The 13,466-nt window shown below is 39.4% G+C and overlaps 1 protein-coding gene across 1 annotated transcript in view; it reads right to left on the reverse strand.

Annotated features, from left to right (window-relative positions):
* Positions 1 to 13,466, reverse strand: part of RASSF8 (Ras association domain family member 8) — a 74,259-nt gene that overhangs the window by 9,146 nt on the left and 51,647 nt on the right. Inside the window, exon 3 of the mRNA XM_065742479.1 lies at positions 3,930 to 4,125. Coding sequence (XP_065598551.1) covers positions 3,930 to 4,032 — 103 coding nt within the window. The 5' untranslated portion in view covers positions 4,033 to 4,125. The remainder of the gene's footprint in view (positions 1 to 3,929; positions 4,126 to 13,466) is intronic.

Consider the following 13,466-nt stretch of genomic DNA (forward strand, 5'->3'; position numbering starts at 1 on the left):
AACTGTATTTCTTTACATGACCAGCCAACACAGCTAGCTCACAATTTCAAAGAACGTACAGGAAAAACAGGCAGAGCTTGCTATCAAATGCACTTTTTAAAAATAGATGGCCATGGATACAACAAAAAAAGTACCTAGTTCATTTCTTCTGGCTAAAGTATGTTTTTAAACAAAAATCACAGCTCTCCATTTTGTGTGCTGTGGAACATATACTTCTATACTTTGGTGAGGGCTTTGTTTCTCATGAGGAAACGACCTTTTCTCCTGTTTTATAAGGTCAAATTTTCATCTCACTTCATAATGTGAAAGCAATTTAACGTTAAAAAAAAATACAGCGGTCCTGGATAGAAGTCATAAAAGGTAATATCAAGTGCTCTTCAAGATAGCAGTGGGAGGTGATCTCACTCTCTGGAAACCTGAAACTTTACAGTCCTACGTCTTGAACAGATTCCAGAGCTCCTCCCTTCAGCCACTTCTAGCTTTGAGACACAATCCATTATAAGTATCAAAAATTATATCTGATTGTTGTTACTCTCTTCCTCATTAAAATACATACAAAATATATACAACGTGCTTTTTTTGTTTGTTTTAAACCAGCTTTGCTGAGATCACCAAAAGAGACAATTTTCTATGATTTCTCTGTAAATTAAAACGAGATTTAACCTTTAGCTACAAGCAAAATGGAAACTGAAAAACTAATCTGATAAAAACAGGAGTTAGAATCATCACTGGAGTAGAATCATCTGCTGTTCTTCAAGGATAAAGAGAAGGGCAAAAGGGGAAGGAATAGTAACGTGAGAAGCAACAACGTGAGTGATGTCCATCAGCCTCAAAGAAGAGACATATAGGCACTTCCACCAAAAAAGTAAGTGATACACACCAATCTGTAAGGAGTAGGTCAAGGAGCATTACACAGGCAAGTTAAGTGACAGAACTCCTATCTGCTGCCAAAGGATCAGGCTACAGACTGGCTACGGGACAGGATCTCGTACAAGGGGGCACAGCCCAGCATGATTTGCTGTATTTGTTCTGCTAAAACATCCCATCTTTGCAGCACCTACCCACACCACCAAATTTTCTAAAAAGAGAGAGAAAGGTAAAGAGTTGGAAACCTTCATCACAGTAGGAGACCAGGAGAAATGGATCAGCATACGATCAGGTTGGTAGGTAGATCAAAAAAAGGAGATTCCTTAAAATACAAGGAACTCCACATAAGCATAAGAAAAAAAGCAATCAAACAAACAAAAACTCTCCTACTATGAGGGCAACCAAATCCTGGGACAGGCTGCCCAGAGAAGTTGTGGAGTTGTCATTTGCCATCCTTGGCAAAAAACAAAACCCAACTGTATAGGATCCTGGACTACTCGCTCTGGGTGACCTTGCTTTGGGTAGTGGGTAGGATCAGATCATCTACAGAGGTATCTTTCAAACACAAATCATTCTATGATAGATGTTTTTTTCAATTTCCCTCTTTTAAAAATACACTGTAAAGCTTTATTTTTCTTATTTCTAGAATGGAGGCAGATTTAGTTTGTCCACGAGAAGCAGATGTTTTCAAAGAGTACTGACAAGTTCCCCCGCCTTTTGCTTTATTCAGTGGATACAGTTGTAAAATAAACTAATTTGCAGATATTCCCAATCTGCGCTTCAACACAAATAATATATCTACTACAGTTCATATTCCAGGTTCAAGGAAGAAGGCTGTCCTGTTAGAGGGATGGGGGTTGTATTGTTTAATTAAGAACTCAGGAAAATATTTTAAGAAAATAAAACACAAGGAGCATCTGAAAAACTTTGCAGACAGACCAACAGACAGACAAAATAACACTGAGTCCTACTAAACTATGCGACTGATGAAGGAGCCAGACTGCAAAGTGGAAAATAAGATCAGAGCCAACCAAGGAGGAAGCCAACTGAGGCTGGCTACTTTCCACCATCGAACGTCAGGTGGGAGCTAACAGGATACATTTTAATAGCTTGCCATCTAAATCTGAGTGACAATTATTCCTGGTAAGCTGGTACATAAAGCCAAATCAAAGGAGCAGACATATGGTTGCTTTTCTGATGAATGGCCTGACAGGAGGGTTGGGAAAACCCTATCTGCCAAAGACACGGAGGTGTAATATATTGGTGTTTAATGTCCAAGCAGCCCTACTGAGAAGCTGGAGCACAGACATTCTAGGTGTTTTCTAGAGAGGATATTTGCCTCAGAAAAGAGTTTCCAAGTTGTATGACCTTGGATTATCTTAATTTGGCTCAGGCTGAAACTGAATTTCATCTGCACATGGGAACAGAGTTGCATGCCCCAAGTGACACGTTACAGAAAAGGAAGTTTGCTGAATTGACAAAAACTGTTTCCGAAACTGATGGAGTCTTTTCAGAACTCAGGCCAATAACTTAGGATAGAGAAGTAAAACAAAGAAATTACACAGGGAAAGCACGAGAGAGCCATCTAGAATTGGAGACTTGACATTTTTCATTCTGGACGAGGAAAAAAAAAGAAATGGGACGAAAGAGGTACCAAAAGCAAGGTAAAGAACAGAAAAGTCTGCCCCAAGTACTGTTTTCTTTTTTAAAAATAAATCATACTTCTTAATCATCAGTACAAAAGAATTATGCTAAAGTAACATCCTTAAAAAAAAAAAAAGCAGAAATGAAGACATGGAAAGAAGCGATTTGTAAACCTATTAGCATTAAATGAAAATTTGCAATACTAACAGTAAGCACTCTTAAAGCTAACATTGGATATATGATTTTAGAGACACACCACCTTTTAACACATCTTAACCTTTTAAAAGTATCTGATACACTCAGATATACATACGCTAGTATTGTGTTCAATTGCAGCAAGACGAAATACACAAATCTGAGTCTTCTACTGCATCAGATCAAAATATACAAAAACGATGATTAGAAGTACCCATCTGGGTAAGTAAACATCACAAATTCAGACAAATTGCCTTCGTGCTTATAGGTAGAATATCTAGTTGATATTCATAGCTCTAAGTTCTTATTCTTAGGTTATTATTTTGCAATTGAGTCAGACTGGTAATGCCATCTTGCAAAGATCTATGGAATACTAAAAAATGTGAAAGCTAGCCCTTAAATTACTGGTTTAATTTTAGGTAACATGTACATTTTAGTGAGTAACTTTAAATAGTACGTAAAGCTGATTATAAAATTTTAGCAAAGCACAAGATTGAGCGCAGGAAATATGGAAGGGATGAGGCTGAGGCTTATTCAACATGCTCTCAGCCACCAAGAAAGATCTGAGAAGACTGAAGACAGAACTAACAAAACTGTTCTTCCTTGCACTAGAGCTTGAAAGATGATTGTTTCGGTTTTGTATAAATGTTCAGTAAATAGCTAACACTGAACAGACTTCACCTTACCCTTTCATTACTAAGGAGTCACATGGAATGTAGGACAAAGAAGATGGAGCTGTTTGAAGGACCTATTTTACTGATCTATGCTATGCCTGATATAGCTACAGATCCCCTACAAAATGTGCAATTTCAATTAACATCACTAGCTTGCGAAAACCAACTAATTGTTCTGTACTGCTTTTTCTGCTTTGGTATTCAAAACAGACAGTTCAGCACTTTCCTTAGTCCAGGCTATAATTACAATGACAAACAGCAGCATATAGTAATTCACAGAACAAATCTGTGCTGTAATAAAGCGTATGGCTTTCAAGGCGTTTTTCTTGTTTTCTAACCTCTCTAGTGGGTTAAATATTATTATTAATAATTATGATAAAAACAAAATGCTGCCAGTTTACATTGCCTTCTAAGACACTATGAAATTATCCCATTGTGCTTTGCAATTTCATGCTCTCTTTGGACACAGTGCAACCCCACCACCCTCAGTTCAGCTTCATAAAAAGGCTTCACTCAAGCCTGAGACATCCAGATGACAGAGGTACTTACCAATAGCCTGGGCAAGGGCTATTACAACTTCCTGACATGTTGTGACTTCGGTGACTCCACAGACAATTCTCTGAACTCCATCCACCCATACTTTGAGCTCCATGGTTCACCAGATCATCCAAGAGCCATGAATGCAACTCAGTCAAGTCATGCTTGCAGCTACAGCAGTGATAAAGCAGTGGTCTTTTCTCAGGAGCTAGGAGAAAGAAAAAAGTGATGTTTATAGGGAGGCAATACCAATTTAAGAAGTGAATAAGTACAGGTTAGTATCTATTGGGTAAAAGAGGTACACAGTCTCTAGTCTCCTGTCTTTAACCTACTAACGGAGAACCAGCATCTTGTGCTTTGGTGATCTCTACCCACGATGTTCTTTGAGGCTTACCAGAAATTTAATTACAGTTTATTTCCTAATACTTTATTACAAAAAGAACACTAGGAGAATGAGCATCAAATGAACTACTCCAAAGTAAATCCATTACTGTTTCCAGTAAGCAATGCCCCCTTCCTTTCTATATTGCCTGGATGCCTCACAGGACCAGTTAGAGATGTTATCAGTGTCAGGGTGCAATTCTTAGCAGGTGGTGGCATAACAAAACACAGAGGAAACCTTTATAATTACAGCTGTCCTTGACAGTCCAACCTTGGTCTCCATACAGAAGTAGCTGAAGGCTCCTGGCACCAACACGGAGCACCAATACAGAAAAATCCAGGAAGAAAAGCAAGCAGAAAAGGACTGCTACTTTCTCTCTCCAGAGCAAGCAAGTACAGTGGGAAAAATACTGCCTAGGTGCTTCTGCTCCCACCAACCCTGTGCTGGTTCTGTTAAGATATGCCGTGGCTTAAATTTATCCTAGGTTTTCTTTTTGCATTTCTCCTGCATAACACGATCCACTAAACCATGGCTCACAAGACAGTTTCTGGCTAAATCCAAGGAGTTTCATAACTTTCAGAGTAACAACTCCAAGTACAATGGTCTACTAAAAATAAACAAAATCCTTCCAAATGAAAAATAAAAATTAAAAAGAAAACATCAGCACCAGCAACCCTATATTTATTTCTTTATTTAATAAGAAAACTAAAGAGAAAGCTGGGTTATTTAAGCAGGTCTAGAAAAAAATAAACCATGACAATGTAGTAAAGGATGCTCATGCAATCAGTTCATTCCATATGGATAAAATGAAATGACTAACAATAATACTTTTGAAGAGTTAGGTACCAGAGGAATGGACGACATAGAAATAGAAAACAAGAAATTGGAAAGTTGTTTGGAGGCCATTAATAAAGATGAGCACGCTTGGGTTACACAATGAAAATGGAATCTCATGATGCTGATGGATTGAACAGAGTTGCACTTGGAGGCAAACACTTAACCCAGGTCATTTTACAGTCTAATCAGAACTGCTTTCTCCCAGTGAAGTCAGCATCCCTTTCTGCATGAAAAAGATGCTCTGGTGCAGCCCCCCAGGCTATAACAGAAAGCTTATTTCCCTTCAGAAATAACAGAAAGCTTATTTTCCCTTCCTACAGCTGCCGGCTGTATTGATGTGCTGTCCAGAAGCCTTCCTGATCATCCTCTGACAAGCAGTGACATTCAGCAGCCACGCACCTCAAAGCATGACAAGTTTTAGTGCAGAAGCACTAAACTGTGCTGAAAAGTGGGTCCAGCAGCACACCAAAATCCCTGTCCAGAATTACTCATTCACAACAAAAGAAACAAACGTCCAAGTGTTTGGGACAGATTTCAAATGTGCTTGTACAATTCCTCAATGAAAATGTGATCACTTTCAAGAATAGCAGTGCATACAGAAGTTTATTCTGTTATCTTACTAAGCACCTGAAAAAATCCTAACGGGTCAAGAGTTTAAATAAACATTTTCCCATACAGAGTGGCATACTTCAAAGAAAACTACAATCCCCACAAGTGCTACCAGAGTCCACAGAAACACAGGAACTCTTCAGGCAGGTAAAGCCAATTAAATGCCCCAATAAATGTGTGGGAGAGAGTCTTTTATCTGCCTGCAATACAGCAGTGAATGAGAAAACACCTAGGAGGCCCCACCAGGAACCTCTGTTGTTTATTCCTGGTTAAGCTGTATTCACAAATAAACAGACCTCACATTCCAAGCCCAACTGTAAGGAACTTTATTAATTAACTTCGTATCTTGCTGAGAGTTGACCAGTTCAGATTTACTGGCACCAAACAAGCCATCTCCCCATGTGACAATGCACACGTCAGCAAAGAATCTGACAGCTCTAATTGTTTTTCTTACCGTCACCATGCAGAGCATTATCTCAATTTAGCAAGCCAGCAAGTGCATTCCCCCCCAGTCAGCACACAGAGTACAGCCTGGCATTCAGCGCAGATCAGTTCCACTCATCTGTTTTCCTAACATCCACCTTTACAAAAAAAATAAAAAAAAAAACCCGTTGTTTAATAATGAAATATTTGCTGATGCTTCCGATTTTGAAAACAATGTTCACCAAAGCAGCAAGTGGTCTGAACAAAGCATCTCTGAAACACTCCAAGCTTAGGGGAAACATTCCTGTTATTTTCCTAAAGGGCAAACTGTTTAAATGGACTAAATGGCAACGCTGAAACATTGAAAGCTGCCTGACGTGTCAGCTTCTGTTGGAAAGACAACTGGTGTGTAGGACTAAAGGGCTACATGCCCCACAGGTACTACTGGGATTCTCTCCCAGATCTCCCAGTCACTAAAACAGGAAACGTGCAGGCTTCAGAAACTTTAGGTTTGGATGCTAGAATCACACTGTCTCCTTCAAGTTTCTAAACAAAGCTCATTGACAGTACAGCAACAAACAAGCTAGGGTTAGTCTGGTTACCAGGACCATGCAGTAGAAGCTTATATAAGTCCAAAAAACAAAAGCTTTGGCTGTACATCCCTTTCTGGTTCCCCATTGTAACCCCATAAATCCTCTCTACTAACATCTGTTTTTCTATCATCCATATCTTGTTCTTTATTTGCGGACAGTTAACTCATGTACCATTAAAAGCTTCTTTGCTTTTCTGCTGAAGTCTCTTCTGACAGACCCAAAGAGATCGTCCTGAAGCTGATGTCCAAAATGTGTGTCATACTTCTGCAATAGAGAAGGCAAAATAATCTTCACCTCCAATAGCATACAAGCTTCTTGCTAAAGCCAAAGGAAAGGGTGGGGAAAAGAAACTCACTTGAGGTTTCACAATCCCCTAAGTTCAAAACAAGTTCATCTTACACATAATATCTTATTTTAGCAGTGATGGGGAATAGGAATGGAAAGCTAACTTACTGAGGAGGGGCACACAGCCAAAGCCTGTCCCTTGAGCACAGCTTTTGCCTCTCCCTCTGCCTTCTAGTCACCAGCATCACACTGACAGGTATTTTTGACTGGAACCAAGCATCTGAAACCAGACAGCTCCCAGTTGCAGCCCCCAGCCCTCTTCCCCACACTTTTTATTCTGTCACCTTGCCTGCAACCCCTTGACTATGTTGTTTGCTGTGCATTTAGCAAAGTTTCCTACATTCTTTCCCTTGCCCTATTTGGCTCAGATCTCGCTATTTCAGACGTTTGTCCGGTTTTTGAAGGGAAACAAAACTCCAGCATATACAAATACATACACCACACACACACACAACCTGGCTATGCCTTCACTCCTAGCTCACAAATGACAGAAGGCTGCTCCTTCAACTGAAGACAGACAAAACTGACAAACTGCAATCAGCTTTTTCTTCTCAAAAGGAGGTAGACCAAGCTTGCGAAATCTATCTGTCCTTGATGTAAGCGTCAAGTCATGAAGAACCCTGAGAGCGAAAATTAAGATGCTTTTTTCACCCCATTTCTGATCTTTATGAGGCTCACAACATCTGAAAGCAGTACACTCCTCAAAACAAAGCTAAAATTCTGCTTCAACTGGAATGAACTGCAGAATTTTGACCAAAGCACTTCAATAACATTCTGGTTCCCCCAGCAAACCATCAACACGCTATTCAGCATACCTTCATTCACAATTATCTACCATCAAAATTGTTTAGAGTTTGCTGCTTTTGCCTATGCTTCTTGTTCTGTGCATTATGGTCAAGTTGTGCTCCTTGCCTTCTCCTATTACGATCTCACCTGGGGCTCTGGTCAGACAGAGAGCTTGTTAGTTGGAAGCTGTTCATAGCAACAGTTAGTGCAAGCAAGGTTCAACCAAGAGGGAAAAAAATCAATTAAGTACAAGCAAGTCAGTTCAGATACTCCCACAAAAAGGTTTATTAACATCTATAAGAGCACAGCCTTATCCTGGGGTGACAGGGAGACATTTGGCAGATCTTCCCTCCCATACAAATTCGGGTATAGAACAACAAAGTACCATCTTCCAGCTGAATATGACTGCAAATAGAGTTGGCTACAGGAAACAAGCTAACTAGCATTTACTGAATAGTCTCTTCCCTGGGACTGACGAACAAGACTCATTGCTTCCCATCAATAAATTGGCAACCCCCCTCCCCCATGGCAGGTTCAGAACAAAATGCCAAGTGGACACAGCCAAGTTTTATTAGAAGGAACACGTTGTGGTTTTGAAATCAATGCACGACTTTCTTGAAAATGTTTATAGAGAAGCAGTATTCAATTCTTTCAGTAGGACTGAGCTATTCCCTCTTGCGGAGTGCTATTCTCTGGATACACCAGAAGAATGCTGAGAGATAATAAGCACTGTTCAAAACAAACAAACCAAAGGTCCCACAACCATGAAGATGACAACACTCAGCACAAGTTGAAGAGAGAGCATAAGCAGCAAGGAATGTGCCTCACACTATACTGTCAGAAAGATGGCTTAATACACAACTGTGCAGAACAGACCAGCCCTGAGATGCCCTAAGTGTAAACCAAGACACTGTACCTACATACGTACACAGTTTGTGACAGGACTAGACAGCACCAATATGTAACTTCATATAGACTTTGAACTACAAGAGACTGTTTCCAGCAACAGCAGCCACTGGAAATCTTGCCTCCAGATAACTTAGAACTACAAAAATCAGCTTCTCTGACAATTAGTTGACCAAAACTAGTTGACCAGCATCCAAGAACCCTCAACTGCCTGGACCAGCAGTTGTTGGTTGCTTTGCAGGTTCTCCTTGTGCACCACAGCTAACAGTACAATAAAACAACACAGAAAATGTGTTTTGAAGCAGAGGAAGTTACAGTTGATATTTTCCTTAATTACAGACCAACCCTCATGTCTCCCTCACAGCACAAGCACACACACATGAAACAAAACTGGAAGAGCCTCTTCTCTTTGTATTCTTGAGAACCAGCCAGAAAGAATTAAGATGTTCTAAAATAAAAAATAAAAAGGAGGGTGAGGGAATAGAAGTGGACAGTGATAAGTGGAAGTAAAGAATTCATCCACACATTTTGTCATCTCTTTCAAAGATAAAATTTTTAAGTGTCTAAATCATCAAAGGAATGAAATGGAATGTTGAAATGAAATAATTCCTTCACATTGAGAAATTTCAATTTACTTTCCAGTTTCAATCAACTTCAAGAAACACTCATTTTTAGGTTATCTTCTTCCCTTGCACTAGGAAATCCCAGATTACATGTCCCACATGTAATTTTTGTTTCCTTTTCAGCTACACACAAACATCTGCCTCACTATCTCAAAGGCCTCAGCACAGCTCCTCTTTCTTGTTTCTCCCTCCAGTCAATGAAAGAGAACGGAGCCTGAATCCAAGTTTTTACTCCCTACTGATTTTTAATGACTAAAGGCCACACCACTATAGCAAGATCGTTCTCAAATTCATTAACAGGCTTTCAATGTTCTTCTTCCAATATCCTCAGCTAGCTTCCTTAAACTGCCTCAAGACTACAAATAATGAACTGAAGAAGCCTGAGATACCATTTAGCAATGATTTAACTGCAGCACAAATCAAGACCCGCCAGTCTGGAAGCTATGGTACAGGAGATGAGGTAGCTTGAAAGCTTCATACACACAGATTGCATCTATAAATCATGTACACAGTTAACGCAGTTCTAGCCCAAGCAAGGAGTTTGACCCAACTGCATTTCTGGACATTTTCAGACCATCACAAAATGTCTGAAACAATATAAACCAGCAGGTGAGTTAATTAAACAGACAGCTTATTAAAGGTGGGTTTTTTTTGTTTTTTTTTTTTTTTGTTTTTTAGTTTGGCTACCATTAAGAACAAAACACTGAATTTTTAACAGCAAGTTTCACACACTCACACTTGAATTAATTCCACAGGAACAACACTGAAATTAATGCTGTCCTTTCTCTAACATTAGAGACAAAAAGAATCTGCACTCCACATAGACATGAGGTACAAGAACACACAGGCCCGATTTTGTTTGCAATTTCAAAGCAGAAGTCTAGAATCTGAGTTAAAAGTGTTATAGTTAGTCCATGAGCCAGCAAATCAAAATAATATCTGATGCAGTGCTTGCAGATCTTGAAATTGGTAGGATTTATTTTTATACAACTCAGTCACGTTCAAACAGGATTAATCATCAAATCACAACCCTGAATCTGTTTTGGTATTAGACTGAAGTATCATATGCAAGTGGTTTTGCAGGAAGCATGTATTTTCCTCACTCTACATTGCAACTACCTTCAAAATTACAGCATGAAATACCACAGACCTACTGGATGATGAAGGCCTGAATGGACGTATCCTGAGAAGCCTCTGTTTTAACCATAAGTTCTAGGAAGGGTGGCTCTTGGTAGCCTCATTGCAGGAGTTAAGACAGTTAGCAGCTGGGATGAATTTTTTTCTGTGGTAGAGGATATCCTTTTCCAGGTATGTTAGCAAAGGAGACTATACTGCATATACATTGTGACAAACAGCTCAGAATAGTCACAGGCATTAAATAAGTATCTTGTGATTCATCATCTCAAGTTCAGGTATACATTCACCACGCTTTCCTCCAAAGCTCTCTGTTTTTCATTAGCATCAATTATACAGCACATCTGACAAAATGGCAACCACAACTTTATTAATAGCAGCAGTTTTAAGTGGAAGTCACGTTTATCCAACTCTTCTATGGTCTAATTACTGTGTGGGAGTGAAAGCAAACAAAAGAAGCCATTTCATTACAGCACAGATATTTAAATGAAAGCTACAACGCATGCAGATCACTTCAAAGTTGGCTTATACCTCTGGGTGCCCCAGCTTCAAAGAACAGAAAATAGGTCATGCTCTCCAGTTGGTTTCAAGGAAAGACACAGTCCCACCCATCCACATTTCCCTCTGCTCCTTTACCGCTTGTCTGCAAACAAGCTGAGGGTTTGCTTCAAGATAATTGTGTACAACTGCTGATATTTACAACTGAAGGCAATGAGGTAATGTGCTCCATTTTGGCAAGAACTGGCATAACCCTTGGTTTTGTAAGGCTAAATCTGTTACTTTTCAGACTAGCGCACACAGTGTTTGTTGTGGTTTCTCATTTGACTACAGCTATGCTGTCAAACTGAGGCATTCCTTGGACTCCAAGTGTGAATTGAGAACAAATTTCATAAATATGAAAACAGAACAAAAACATCACTACACTTCCCCCATTTCAAAATTCATCAAAACTTCACACCGTCCTGGGTACTTTGGGAAAACTGCCTGCAAAATAAGCCATTTCTCCACTCCAGTGCTTGCACTGAAGAACAAAGGGAAAAGTATATTCTACAATTGAACTATCTATTGAAATGTGAAATTAGCTTAAGTTCCACAAGTCAATTGAAAATATAGTTTAAAAGCCATGGTACAATATGACTGTTGTAGAGAAACCTTGCCGTAATTAAATGAAATTCCTGAAAGAAAAAAGGTGTAGCCTTTTCAATTTAATCAACGTAACAGGTATAAAAAAGATGGTAATCTGAAGGCCTCATTGAGAGAGGTTATGTTATTGTTAACCATTACCTAAACATTTTTACATCATTCTCTTAGCAACCCTGAACCCTATCTCTGCAGGACAGAGATAGAACTTATTTCTACAAAGAGTCCTTATGTAGTTAGGACGATTAAGAGAAAGAGGGGGAGCTCATTTCTAAAACTTGGCCACGCTTACTTCTATGTTTCCCCAAACACAAAAACTTTTTTCATTTCTTCAATTCTCTGTTTATACGACTCAGCTTATCACTTCCCTATTTCTCCTCTTCAGACAATTTAGAGTTTGGGTAATTTGATTTATTAAACAAAATCTGAGGTAATCCTAGCATACCGCTATAGTTTATGGACTCAGATACCTCAACTGCATTGACTGAGATCCCCTAGTTTTGCTTTTGGTGCTGTTTTGGTGCTACAACAAGCTCCAAGCTATGTTTCCATTGCTTTGGCCAACTGGCCGTGCTGTTCCAAGATGGCTAGAGAACTGTAATATCACCTCAGACACAAGTACACTTACTTCTCTCTATTCAACTGATAATTTTATCAAAACTATTACAGGCTTCATACCTTCTAAACAGTTAAGTTTCCTTGAAGTTTCTCCAAAACCAACTTAAGAAGCCCAAAGCTCACTGGGAAGGGCCAGAAGCAGAGAGATGAGCAACAACACAATGTAGGCTTCTCTTTGAGAAGCGGTCTTACAGAGATCATATATGCCTTTCACAGGATCACTGATCACAGGATCAACAAACAAGCTGCTCAGGAAAACAAGATTTTAGGCAAAAAAAATCACAGCAACTAAAAAAAAGTTACAGACTGCAATAGCTAAAGGAAGATGGTTGAAAGGACAAATTCAACATAGCAAGAAAGTGGTATTTCCACGTTCCATTTCTTACCTTCCTTCCCTTTAGCAACAATTTGTAAATCAGCATCACCCTTCTCTCTCATTTCACTGCCACATTTTCAAACAGCGTCTATTTTGTGCCTTTCTAAGATACAGCCTCGCATTACAGAACATGCAGCTACGGGCTTTCTTCTTGTATTCTAATGACTGCATATTCCTCCTCACTGCATCATCAGCAAACTCACCCAGTCCATTCACTCGTTTGCCCAGGCAGTTTCTGAAGCCAGCGAACTTGGCAAAAGCAGGGAGTGTGAAGTAGCTCTCTTTCTCTAGTACTGTGATCTACTTTTTTTCATTCAGGAAACCCTGCCAAACTTAGCTCCACCCTTCTTGTTTCTCATGCATTTTTTTCAAGTGAACTATGAAGCAAAGTATGGCTCATTTGCAAGAGATGTCTTAAGCACTCACATAAAAGAAACTCAATCAAATGACTGGCTAAAACCTCATTATCCTCCTTCAAATTCTCCCTCATCCTACTTCTCCATAGTACCTGCTGAAACACAAAGAATCAGCAGGTGGCATGCTGTGACCCTACTACTTTTTTAAGAATAACTACTACTTTAAGTAGTTCATCAGAGTAATTCATGTTATTCTGCTCATCTTCATGGATTCTCAGTGTACCTACCTTGGGCAAGTTAAGAAAGTTAAGGCAGACAGTGATCTGCTTTAAGAGCCTTTCAGGACTATACCTGTCCCATTAGAAGGAATTTCAGTATAATTTCTCCTGTTATGGTGAATCTTTGCCATATGTTCAGAGTT

Source organism: Cyrtonyx montezumae, unplaced genomic scaffold (assembly GCF_038088225.1).
Source record: "Cyrtonyx montezumae isolate F1298 unplaced genomic scaffold, pur_monq_1.0 scaffold_3, whole genome shotgun sequence".
NCBI classification, from domain to species: Eukaryota; Metazoa; Chordata; class Aves; order Galliformes; family Odontophoridae; genus Cyrtonyx; species Cyrtonyx montezumae.